The 13,477-nt window shown below is 38.9% G+C and overlaps 1 protein-coding gene across 5 annotated transcripts in view; it reads left to right on the top strand.

Annotated features, from left to right (window-relative positions):
* The window catches only part of Strbp (spermatid perinuclear RNA binding protein), a 122,844-nt gene that overhangs the window by 105,890 nt on the left and 3,477 nt on the right, over positions 1-13,477 (top strand). For 3 of the 5 annotated variants that reach the window (XR_003836003.1, XM_029474577.1, XM_029474578.1), the window contains exons 16-18: positions 4,670-4,793; positions 8,416-8,460; positions 13,265-13,368. Coding sequence is in view for 4 of the 5 variants with exons in the window: in XM_029474577.1 (XP_029330437.1) it covers positions 4,670-4,793; positions 8,416-8,460; positions 13,265-13,359 (264 nt within the window). In the remaining variant the exon portion in view is untranslated. Of the gene's footprint in view, positions 1-4,669; positions 4,794-8,415; positions 8,461-10,868; positions 11,507-13,264; positions 13,369-13,477 lie in introns of those variants that run through there. The other 2 variants (XM_021155635.2, XM_029474579.1) reach the window with 2 other exon arrangements.

The following is a 13,477-nucleotide window of genomic DNA, read 5'->3' as shown; positions in this document are numbered from 1 at the left end:
TTTCTGATGGTTAAGAATGTGTTGAACACCCAGCACTTGGGAGGCAGAGGCAAGTGGATTTCTGAGTTCAAGGCCAGCCTGGTCTACTGAGTGAGTTCCAGGACAGCCAGGAATACACAGAGAAACCCTGTCTCAAACAAAACAAAACAAAACAAAAAGAAAAAGAAAAAAGAATGTGTTGAACATTTATTTAAAACATATATGACCATTCATAATTTCCCTTTATAACTGTCTATTCAGATCATTAGCCTATGCTTTTTAGTACTTTTTTTTTTTTTTGCATTTAATTTTTAGAGTTTTTTATTTTTTACAAATTGTTGATAATTCCCTATCTTCTATATATTTGGCCTAGACTTTTCTCATTCTACACGCTGTCTAAGCACCATTTTTATGACAGTTTCTTTGCTGTGTAGTGGGTGTTTTTAATCTCATGCACCCTATTTGCTTATTCTTTAGTTTATTTCCTATGCCAGTGGAGTTTGACATAATATATCCCAGTCCCACTCATCTCCCTGTCCCCTCATGTCTGCCTCCTGCCTTGCAACTTCCTCCAAATACAACACAAACAAAATAAATGAAAGTATAGAAAACTCATCATGGGGGCTGGAGAGATGGCTCAGTGGTTAAGAGCACTGACTGAGTTTAAATTCCAGCAACCACATGGTGGCTCACAACCATCTGTAATGAGATCTGACACCCTCTTCTGGGGTATCTGAAGACAGCTACAGTGTACTTACATATAATCAATCAATCAATCAATCAATCTTGGAAAAAAAAACTCATTATGGAAGCTGTACTGTGTCACAGTTTGTCCTATGATATACACCTGTGTCCACGTATCTTTACTTTTGAAATGTTCATTGTAATGAGTCATTGGTCTGGTTTGAGGTCTCTGGCTCCTGTCACACTATCAATATTTGATACTGCTTATTCTGTTGTTACCCTGTGTTATGGAGAACCTTCAGCTTTGGAACAGCAGGGCTGGCCCTTTCACAAGCCTCAACAGTTCATAGATGATGTAGATATTGGGTTGGGTCAACTCTCTGGATCTGGGCCTGGGTGATAGCTGAGCTGGTAAACTTCCTAGCTCTCCCTCATCTGCACTACCAGGGCAAGCTTTCCAGCACTGCCCTGGCTAGGCTATCCATTGCTGCCATAGGCAAAAGGCAGGCTTACTGTGCTCTACTGTGCTGCCCAGGTGAGGTATAGGGCCTCTTGCTTTTATGATCCAATGACCAACTCTCCTGATTACTGCAGGTGGCAAGGCGGGTGGGTGTCACCTTCATACCTGTGCCACTTCATAGGCCACCTCAGGCAGGCAGACGGGACCAGGGCCAGCTTGGCAAGGCCAGCACTTTCCAAATGCTGCCCCTGTTGAGGAGAGACCTCATCACTGACCTCAGCACAGCAGCCCGAGGTCCCAGCCCATGGCAAGTAAGATTGAAATTTAAAAAAAAAATTAAAATCACGAAGAGATACTTAACTTTTTGAAAAGCATTTTCTGTATCTATTGAGATGATCTTGTGATTTCTGTCTTTACATTTGTTTTTGTGCCACTTTGGTCTTTTGTGAAATTGTTTACTGGCTTTTTTTTTGAGGTAAGATTTCTCTGTGTAGCCTTGGCTATCTTGGAAGTACCTCTTTGTAGACCTAGGTGGCCTTGAACTCTACCTCCCTAGTGCTGGTATAAAAAACAGGTGCCATTACCACCTGACTAAAATTACTTACTCTTAATGACTTGATCCTTTTTTCTTTGGGATAGGTTGTGGATAATACATATTAAGACAATACTTATCTTTTCAGTGAACTTTTGATTTATGCCCATAATTTTTGGGGAGTGAAGTTATTGTTGGTATAGTGAATAATGGAGGTGATTTGGGAATTGTAATGCCATGTCCTTCTACAGGGGTAGGGTGGGAGGGTAAGAAAGGACAGAGTGTGTGTAGCTAATTATATACATTAGCACAAGATTTTTCCACCCTTTTGTTTTTATATCACAAAGACATTTTTAGACACGAAGGGGAAAGATAATGAGAGTAAAATATGACAAATTGTCTTCCTCATATGGAATGTTGGGGGTAATACTAATGTCTGAATACATTTGTATGATAGAAATAAATACATTAGGTATTTAAACCAAAAAAAAGGCACCTAGGATGTTTCTCAGAGTGTTTATAGTGCTGTGATCTGAAATGTAAGATAAACAGAGATAGAGAACAATTGAGAAAATCATAGAATCAATTACACATTCCTTTAGTTTCCCATTGTTAAATCTTTCTTGTCCTCCCTCTTTCTCCTCCTCTTCCTCCTTATTACTTATTACTTAATACTAATTTTAATTAGTATTAAGTATACTAATTAGTATACTAATTTTAATTAGTATTAAGTAATACTGCTTATTACTATTTTTTTTCCATTTAGCTTTGCTTTAGGTGGCTGGGTTGGTTAGTTAACTGGTAGATTGGAATTTTTGAGACAAGTTCTCATTCCACAGCACAGACCAATCTTTAACTTAGGATCCTGCTGCCTCAGTCTTCTATGTTCTGGAATTCTGAATATGCACACCATTCTCAGATCTTTTCTATTTTCCTTAGATGTCGATCATAAATATTTCTAGCTGATTAGATAATGTTGGGCTTATGGAAGTAAGACTGACACTGAGAAACTGTTCATCTAGCTTTTTTTCTGAGATAGCTGATCTTCTACATCTAAGGAGATAGAAACAGGACAATCACCAGTCTCTTTTTATTCCCTCTGGTGCCTAGCCTTAATAATTGTAGTTAAAGTGAGATTGGTGGTACACGGCAAATGGCTTTTCCCAGTAGGAGGAGTTCCTACCAGCATACCACTACTATCCAATTCAGTTATAAGACAAGGAGGGCTGGTATAGTTCCCATGATCTATAGCCACTCTGTATGTTACAGGGTGGGTACCATTATTTAAAGAAAGCTTTTCTGATTAACTATGGAGACTTACAGTGATAGCAGTGTTGCACATTTGTTAAAGAGCTTAATCCACTAGGGAGCCCTGTGTGAGTTTTTAGATTTTGAATCATAGAAACAGTTGGACTTGTTACACTGTCTTTGCAGCCAGCTCCCCTCTACACCCCCCCTCCCCCCAGCTTCCCTTCTGTACTCTGAAATGTTGGTATATGTTCTTGTATTAGAGCACAGATTACTTTCCTTGATTGTAAGTATTTTTATGGATCTCCTGCTTCGAAAAAAGGAAGAGTAGGTAATCCCCATTCTTTAGTAGAAAATGTATTCTCTTTGGCTTGAGATGTGACTTGAAACTCTAGTACAGTGAGATTGGCTGCTTTGAGTTTTCTAGGGCAGCCTGCCATTCTCAGAGAGGGTGAAGGTGACCTCTGCACCAGTGGCCCCTGTGATGGGTTTAAGGAATCTGCAAATAGGTACAAAGTAAAAACAACAGTGATTTTTAAGTTTATTTGTTTGAGATGTCTTGTGTGTTAAATTGATACTTGAAATCATCTAGTTAGAAATTGAGTAATCCATGGCCCAGCAAGGTGAGTGCTGGTGGTGTCTTTCTTATTCAAGTGTAGTCACTTCTCCATAAACATTCTCAGATGGCAGGTGACACAGACTCATCTTGGGTCTATCTCAGTAGGGTGATGAAAGCATAATAGGAGGAGGAGGAGGAAGAGGAGGAGGAAGAGGAGAGGGAGGAAGTGAGTGAGGGATGGGGAGGGGGTAGGAAGAGGAGGTGGCGGTGGTGGTGGTGGTGGTGGAGGCGGCGGCAGCAGCTGACGAAGTGTAGTCACAGCCAGGAAGCTAAGAGCAGACATAAGATTCCTTTTAAACCAGGGAGTCCTGTGGCAAAAGGCCATGGACATTTCGTTGCATGTTTCATCCACCTGGATAATTTTTTTTTTTTTTTGATTCATTTAAAAAGTAGGATCAGGTATTTTCTAGATAAGTAGAAAGATCATTGTCAACTTTGTTTGTTTTTACCACATAAGACATCGTACACTTCATTAGTAAATTTTAGTATTTCAAAGCCTACATTCAGGTACTCAGTAGTTAAGAGCACTTGTTCTTGAAAACAACTTGCATTTGGTTCTCAGCACCCACCTGGTTGCTCCGGTTCCAGAGGACCTGATGCCTTCTTTTGATCTCCACAAGTACCAGTCATGCGTGTGGTCTGTACACATGCACACAGAGACACATATGCATGCATGATCAGCATTCTAAAAAAAATTAATGTTTATTCTAGGTTAAAGTATTTATTAATTGGCTAATGAAGTCTAGTTGGTTTTATGTTGAGTCACTCTGCAATCTGATTACTTTGATTACTTGAAGATAGACTGTGTCTTTTCCACTTTGTTTCAGAAAATTTCCACACTAGAAGCCATAAAATTCATGTGCTTGTAAAAATGACTTTAGGTATAATTTGGCCACTCACATTTGTGTATTGAATGTTAATTGTTTTCTAGGTAACCCACTAGTGAAACATAGTTACTCAAATATTTTCATATGGTTAACACATTCTTCAGAATAGTTCTTTAAGTTAGGTGCCATATCTGTTTTGCAGATGGTCAACTGAAGAGTCTAACTATAGATGTTTTACTGTCTTATCTGAAGCCCTGTAGTAGATGAGAGTTAGAAAGTTCTTTTTCTCCATGATGAAATTATTATTGTTGTTATTACAGGCAAAAGGTGTTGTGAATACAGCAGTATCTGCGGCAGTCCAGGCAGTTCGGGGCAGAGGAAGAGGAACTCTGACAAGGGGAGCATTCGTGGGGGCTACAGCAGCTCCTGGATATATAGCTCCAGGTTGGTGCCACTTACTAAAGATCAAATGACCTCCTTGATTCCAGGCCTGATGAACAGCATTTTCTCATTCTCTGGAGTTCTATGTGGTTTCTGGAAATACTGCACATGTGTAGGAGTATATAGAACTTCGGAAGGGATCTGCTAAGTAACTATAGCCTTTCTGGAGGGAAAAGAAAGAATCATGACTGACCTTGGATATAGGAATATATTTTGACAGGAGAATCTAAAAACCTGTTCTACAAATTATGGTGTTTGGGCAGCAGAACAGAGTGTGTTCTGTGAGGATACCATACCAGAATTGCTATGGAGTTTTGAGTTTTTTAATAGAGATGAATCCTGACTTATAAATTAGCATTTATGAAATTCAGTATTTGAGAATAGTCAAAGGAAAGAAACACAAAACAAAAAAGAGGTGTGTGTGTGTGTGTGTGTGTGTGTGTGTGTGTGTATGTATTAGGGGTTATAGGGTAGACACAACTTACTTATCAAGAGCCTGTTATATTCCAAGTGTTTCCATATAAGTTACTTTACTTGTTCGTAACCCTCTATGTTTCCTTTGGTGGAAGTTAGTTTACAGGTAAGGCAGACAGGTCTGGGTGAAACAAGCAGCAGAGTAAGGACTTCGATGCAGGCTATAGCATTGCCGAAGCTATTGACCTTTTTGTTTTTTCTCGTCTAAGATTGCTCTTAGAATTGCTTCACTGTGCATGTTGTTGCCATTTGGGAAGTATGATGAATGATACTACTTTGGAATTACTGGTTCACTCTGTGTATCTGTATCCCTGGATGAAATGTCTTACACAGAGTTTTCTTGCTTTATAAGACACCAGATATAGATTTTACTCTTGTTGAGCTTACATTGTGGAAGGTGAGGCATGGTAAGCAAGTAACCAAACTTAAAACTGAGAAAGTCTGAGGAGGATAATGAACATAGTATCATGGGAACGTAAGAGACCTACCTGGTCCATGAAGGCTTCTCTGAAGAATTGACACTGGAGTGCATTGTGGAGAGTTAGTAGGAATTCACCAAGAAGGCTGGCATGAAAGAACAAACTCCATGTGTAGAAACCCACTATTGTTATAGGCTTTCTGATCGAGAATTGAGACCCTTTCATAGGTAATAGTTTATTGAATGCTAGCACAATTTCTGAAAATTTCCTAAATGTCAGAAAGCCCTGAACATCTCAGAAAAGAGTGCTATATACAGTTTGGGTTCTTTATTTTCCATATGAGGTTACTTAGATTCTGATCCATGGTTTGGATTTTGTCTTCAGATCTTAAGTACAGTGGAAAGTCATCAGGGGTTTAAAGGAGAGAACAGCAAAATCAGATGTTATTTATAAATATTCCTCCTCCTATAGGGCAAAGAGGAGATGCAATGACATAATGGGCATAATGGCACAAGCTTTGAATGCTGTGGTAGATGTGTTACTGTGGTGGAAACTGGTAGATGGATAAAAAGATGTGAACAAATTATTGAAAGCAGCATTGTTCATAGATGAAGTATTTAGACTGAAGAGTAAAAAGTTTGAAGGGCACTGTCATGGCTTTCAGCTAGATGAATTAGGGGTTCAATTGTGCTTTTTCATGGGAATAAGGAATACTAAAATATGTGTGAAAGGAAATAGGCATGGACTTTTTTTTGATTCATTTTGTGTCTAACATTAAGATACTTTTCTATACTTTATTGAAAATTAATAGCTTTAGACTTATTTGGGAATGGTTATTGAGATGAGCCTGTGTTTTGGTAGTGTGTTCCTTTGGGGCTCAGTCTGGTAACAATCTACCATTGCCAGATCTTCTGTTATTTGCTTCCTGCCTCAGAGTTACGGAGCTATGTTTAGTATAGTGATGATGAGAGAGTTTATGTGTGTTTCCTTATTGTCAGCTTCTGTTCATAAAGGGCCTTTTTCTTAAACCATTACTTTGACCTCTGTACAAGGCCTGTCTTCTGAAGCTTTAAAAAAAAATTAACCAGACCAAAAAGAAAATAATTCTTTTATTGGACAAAAAAAATCAACTTTATGTTAATCTAGATCTTGAATGAATTTCTGTCATTTGTTCTGGGGACTGGCATAGGTGTTTTATATATACTTTAACTTTCTTGTCTATTTAGCTGCTGTGTATAACACTGAGGCTCAGAGAGTCTTAGTGACCTGATCAGTGGCCAACTTAACTAATAGTTTCATTTCTTTCAAACAAATCTAGATTTCAGTAAGTATTTATGTAGTGTTAATGAGGTATTGTACCTTTAGTCAGGGTCTTAGCTGACCTGGAACTTGTTAGGTTATAGACCTTGTATATACAGAGATCCACCTGCCTCTGCCTCCCAACTCTGATATTTAAGGTTTGAGCCACCACACCCAGCCTGCTTTTTTTCTGTACATTATTTTCAGATGGGATTTATAGTCTAAGATAGCCTGGAACCTTACTGCATGAAGCCTACGTAACCTGGCTTCAAACTTGGATCCTTCCGCCTCAGCATTTGTGGTGCTTGGATTACTGTTGTGCACTTTGTCATAGTTAAGAGACAGGTTACAGTGTTTCCCCTGGAACTTGGCCAAACCATTTCATATTTATATAATTTTAGGTTGTTTGCTCAGAAAGACCCCAGAAAATTAGTTTTTGTTAACATGGTGTATCTAAACCTTACCGGAACAGCCGGGCGTGGTGGCGCACACCTTTGATCCCACCACTCGGGAGGCAGAGGCAGGCGGATTTCTGAGTTCGAGGCCAGCCTGGTCTACAAAGTGAGTTCCAGGTCAGCCAGGGCTACACAGAGAAACCCTGTCTCGAAAAACAAACAAACAAACAACTTTACCGGAACACTATAAAGAAGCCTCGGTTTACCAATTGAAAAGATGGGAATATGGCAAATTAGGTGCTCTTTTGTATAAGGATATGTGAGCAATTACTGTGAGAATTAACTAGTTCAAAAACATTTGTGTTCTCTTATTAGTAGTTTTTACTTATAACACACACACACACACACACACACACACACACACGTATATCTAAGAGAAACTGATGTATCAAGTTATCAACTCTCAGGGAGAGACTTTGTGTTAGGACTTGGTGTTCAGATGCTTTAAGTGTACCTTATCACTGGGCTCTTGACCTGACCCAGGCATTCTCTTTAGCGGCATTTCAGGCTACAGCATGCTCTGTCATTGTTTTCTAAAAGGAGCCATGGAAAGTCCTGTGTTCCATCTTTAGGAAATTGGTAATTGCAATGGTTCTAAGTATTATTTTGGTTAACAGTTGTTTATTATGTTAGGTATAGGTGATGCAAAGATAAAATTTGATGTCTGCCACTTTAGTTGGGCATAGAGACAAGTACATAAATTATAGTACAGCGTAGAAGTACAGATGGAGGAGGAATAAAAGACGAAAGGGAGGAGAAAGAAAAGGGAGAGAGGAGAGAACACAGATGAACAAGAGCAGAGGGGGGAGGATAAGTAAGTTAAGAAGATCTGTGTGGGTCATAGTGTGAGGCTTCTGCAACTAAAGCAGGACTAGGACTACTCTGTAGTGTGTTATTAGCCTTTGAGGAGTCTGCAGTTCTCCAGGTTGTGTTTGACAATTGGGCCTGGACTGATTGCTGCCCTCTTCTTTACACCAGGTTACGGAACCCCATATGGTTACAGCACAGCTGCCCCTGCATATGGTATGTACACTTCCTTACTGATTCCTCCTCTTAGCAGATTTGTCACAGCAACTCAAAACATTGTACCCAGAGTTTCAGTAAACACGTTGGAGGATCTCAGATTTAATCATTCAAGGGGCCCAACTTAAATTCCCTCTGAAAATGCCACAACCTTGTGGTTCTTGGTTTGGTCGAAGTTGCTCTTCTCTCTGCTTTGCCTGATTGGAGAACTGCTTGTTCTTATTGCCTGTTTCGGACCATATTGAAATTGTATATTTGAAGTAATTCTTCTTACAGCCAGCCTATACTCCATTCAAAGGCTACTGAAGGGCCACCCTCCAGTTTCTAGCCCAACCACCTGCCAGTTACATGGCCACATTGTTAGTTTGTGTATAGAACTTTATGAATGTGGGTGATTTGAGTCAAGAAAACAAAGTCATCACTTCAAATTTGTACCCATTAGTCTTTGCTATACCTTTTGCTTTGGGAATAGATAGATGTCATTGTTCCCACAGAGATAATGGGTTTCATTGCCAATGTTACCTGTTTTTTGCAGAAAGTTAGTAGCCGATGCTAGAAAATCCCAGGCCTATTGCTTGGTTTTTTTTTTTTTGTTTGTTTGTTTTGTTTTGTTTGTTTGGTTGGTTTTTTTTTGTTTGTTTTGTTTTTTTGTCAAAATAAAAAATACCAGCAGATATGTGAATGAACCCTAATGGCCCTTTGGATAACTTTTGAATGAGGTTTATGTGGCAATGGAGGCAGTAGGTTTGGAGTCAGTGATATGCTTTTAGACATTTTGTAACTCAGGTGCTCTATGTTATGGAATCAGCCATCATCTATAGGATGCTTGTCACTGAGAAAGAGAGCAAAGGGTGTGTGTGAGTGTGTGTGTGTGCGTATCTGTCTGTCTGTCCACACAGCCCCAACCAGGTGTGCATGCACACGGAAGGCAAAGGTCCTTCATGCATTGCTGTTTGTGGCATGGATCCTCTACATGAGCCTTCACATTGTGCCTTTTCCTCTTCACACATCAGCTTTACCATTTTTATTTTGATGATAATTACAGGTCCTTAAGACATTGCTATACTGAAGTGTAGAATTTGAATAGTTTGTCAAGGTTCAAATGTGTGCAAGAAGTTTTGTTTGGGCAAAATGCAGAGCCCAGATTTAAGTCCTTTGCCTGGTTGTATCCCTGGCCCACTCATGTGACCCAGGCTTCTCCATATTCTGAACTATAGGAATCCCAGATATGGGAGTTCAGGATTAGTATTTGTTTTTATCTATATTTCCTTCTGAATTCAGACTGGCTCTTTTGGTTTTGACCATTGGCATTTGCCCTTTTCTCTAGCTTCTTAATCTCCTGAACACCTCATCCTGACAAATTGGGGCCAGCTGATTAACCTAGACGTAGCACACTTGACTTATTTGCTATACCTGAGTCTGTGTGCCAGTCACAAAATAACAAGATAAATTCTACTAAAGCATTGCTAGAGACTTTCTTTAAAAAATTTGGTTTTTAGACTCTTCAGTTACATCCATGTTTTTCCTCAAGTCTTTTTAATTTTTCTTTTCTGGTCCTTCCTTAACATTCTTTCACCCTGTGGCCTCTGAGCCTCAGAAGGCCCTCTCTTCCATGTGCCATATACTGACTTCCAAAGCTGGTGTAATTTGATGCCCCATTTTTCACATAAAAGATTGGGTTTTTAAATGTTACTGTGATGCAAATCTACTAAAACAATGCTTTATTTTGGCTGTAAGGTAAATTTGTCTTTTGGCCTTTGTAAAGCTGTTGCATGTGGGGTTATCTCCCTCTGATCATCTGGTGCTCTTGAATACCTGCTGTTGCTGCTTTGTGATTTCTCCTAGGGTAAACATCAGCATAAAGGCAGGGGCAGATTTCAAACCCTCCTTACTATGCAGGAGTTTGTGAGGCCACAAGAACGTATTAATTACAAATTAAGTAAACAATTAATCTTTCCAGATTTGCCATGCCAAATTAATGGTAGCCACTGAGATGACAAATACCTCGTGGTGCCTTGATTGAAGCTGTCTTTCTGGGAGTTGAGGCCCACACAGAAAACCTTATATCTTGACATATTTTTTCCTTTAATGTCATGTGCCATATGTATTTCTAGAGTCACTTTAGGACAAAAATGTTAAATCACTAGCATTGCTTTACATCTTTAGAATTCATGCCTGCTCACTCAGATGTCATTCTGAGTGTCATTCTATGATACAGGCTTTTTATTTTAGAGCAGAAAACATTATGTATCAAGATAGAAGAGCAATTGATTTGTGAGAGACTTGTGGGCCTCTTCCAAAATGGTATGAAGTGGACTGACTAATCTGGAAATGGTTAATGATAATTACTGTAAGAATTTTTAACCTGAATTTTTTATTGGAGTCCTCTCCGTTTCTTTTCTCTGTAGGTTTGCCCAAGAGAATGGTTCTGTTACCCGTTATGAAATTCCCAACATATCCTGTTCCCCACTACTCATTCTTTTAGTAAATGACAGAAGCTCATTCCTATTGAACAACAATACAGTACAATGCAGAATGTTAGAGAAAAAGCCTTTTTATCCTGCTTTCTTTGAACACATACTTACTTGATCAAAATTATTTGTAAAGAACATCTTTCCTACTTTTTGATTTTAACAAATGCAAATTCAGTTCTCTAAAACTTGAAAACAAACAAAAGAAACCAGTTCTGTGAAACGGTACCTCATTCCTGGAAATAATTTATACCAGCCCCTTTGTTGTAGGGAAGTCTAGCAGCTCAAAGTTGACGTTTTAAGAGAGTATCAGATTATGTAAAGTTAAATTTGTGAAGGATGTATAGAGTCTCAACACTGATCACAAATAAACTGCTTTGTTGTAACACAGAGTACTGCCTGGTTCCTGATGCAGTCACTGATTGGTAGCTGAGTGATATGTGCTTACTCCAGGGCACTTGAATTTGGGCTGTAGTTATTTTTTTTTTTTTAAATACAGTAGAAACTTTTCATTTAAACTTTAACTTTGTAAATAACGAAGTGTGTAATTAAAGCCAATAAAATATGGGTTTGAATATTGTTTTATCTTATTATTTTTGATATGTTTTGGTATCAAATTTCAAGGAATTGAAAACTAGTAATAACTTGGCCCTAGAAACCCATTTATTTGTAAGCAAGCTGCTAAAACAAAGCAAAGATGATTTCTCAATCTATTCATTTTGTAAGCTCTTTGTACTCCATTTGTACAAGGGCATCCCCATGATAAGGTTACATTCTGTTATTCCAGCATTGCTTATTAAAATGATGGCACCATCCAAAGATGGGAAGGAGGATTGTGATTAGTTTACGAATTTCCAAGTTAAAAAAATAAATTAATCATTCACCCTCTTTTGTTCTTGTGGCCTTCTTCACTCTGTAAGACTCTGTGTTCACTCCTTGACTTTTTCCATGTAGATAGATGATTAGCAGGTTTTTTTTTTTTGGAATTCCTTGAAGAGTCTCCTTTCCTCTTCTTTGATATCAGAATCTAAAGCAGCAACAGGATCCCCATAAAAACTCGCTCTCTGATTGTCCCAGTTCTTGTTGAGTGCTGCTGTGAAAAGTGACAGATTTCAGCCATGGGTCAGCATTTACTTTTAAGACACCTGATTATACTGGTAGAAACTGGGAGCCAGTAACATTGTGCTGGTCTGTGAAGGGTGCAGACCCAAGTCCTTCCTTGCATTCTCACCATGTTTGGAAAGCTGATGATGTTACTAGAAGGTAATGGTTTCATTAAGGTACTCACCCCCATTCAGGCACAAGTGTAGTCCTCTGCAGACACAAGTCACTATTCTTAAAAATGACTTTTAGGAAGTAACTACTTTTCTGTTAAATTCCTTTTCAAAACTTCAAGCAGTGCCCATCACTTGAAAGTGGTCTTACTAAACTTATGTACCAGGCTCCTTTGGAAGAGAATGTGAGATGAGCCTGAGGGCACAAATGCTGTTCAGATGTGTATCACACAGTCATTTGTTCCTTTCCTTGACCTTTGTTTTCTACTAGTGGTGGGTGATACTTTAATAAAACCTTGTCACTTGCTGAAAATAGCTTTAACTTGTCATTCCCATCATGTGTGTTAGTGGCAAGACATAATGGAGCAGGGCCCCTTTCAGCTGGGAATTTTCATGTTCATTGATTTGTTTTGCTGACCTATGGATGAAACAGAGCCATCACTGAGAAGAAAAAGCATGGCTGCTAGTATCTAGTTTTTATTAATTAAATATTTACAATGGTTCTGTTTTTGAAATACTATTAATTGGCAGTTGCAGTTGTATTGTTATTTGAAATTGATCATCAAATTTGGACTCTAGGCTGGAATCTGCCTTGAGATTTCTCTTTAGAAAAGACTTTTGCAGTCTCTGACTCTGCCTCATAACTCACCCCCTCTCTGATGGAGGAGGAAGCTGTGCTGTTCTCCAACATGATGGCCGTCATTTCAAATGGTTCCTACCAAGTCTTCCCTCTTTCTTCTTAATTTTGTTGTTTGTTGGAAGTTACTAACCATGTTGTAAACCTGCCCAGTTGCTGCAAACTTTTACATTTCTCTGCTTTACTTAAAACAATGGAGCTGTTGACCCTATGTTAGAAGTGGTAACCATGCAAGTTCAACTGTTTAAATTCTGTAATGAATTAAGTGTCCTCCCACCTTTTGCCCGTCCCACCCTTCATTTTGTAATGAAAATTCCACTTACAGTTGAAAGAGCAGAGAAATATAAATGAAGCTCTTAGCTTCGTCCAATTGTATGAGATTAACATAAAGTTCTGCTTCTCTGCTCTTTTCTCCACTGTAGGTGGTTTTTTCATTGACAGCCCCTATTGCCAGCCTCTGAGCGTCGCACCATTTATTATTCACTTGGGCCCTCAAGATTTCTTCTCTGACTTCTAGAACCATCAGGTTGTCTGGCTTGAATGGCAATTTTATATCTTGGTCTTAAGAGCAATGTGACCCCTAAGGCTTTCCAGCTTTCAGATCCACTCTAACCCTTTTTAAAATCAATGACTGA

Source organism: Mus caroli, chromosome 2 (assembly GCF_900094665.2).
Source record: "Mus caroli chromosome 2, CAROLI_EIJ_v1.1, whole genome shotgun sequence".
Taxonomy (NCBI): domain Eukaryota; kingdom Metazoa; phylum Chordata; class Mammalia; order Rodentia; family Muridae; genus Mus; species Mus caroli.
Note: the sequence above shows the minus strand (reverse complement) of the source record. Positions and strands in the feature narration are given on the sequence as shown.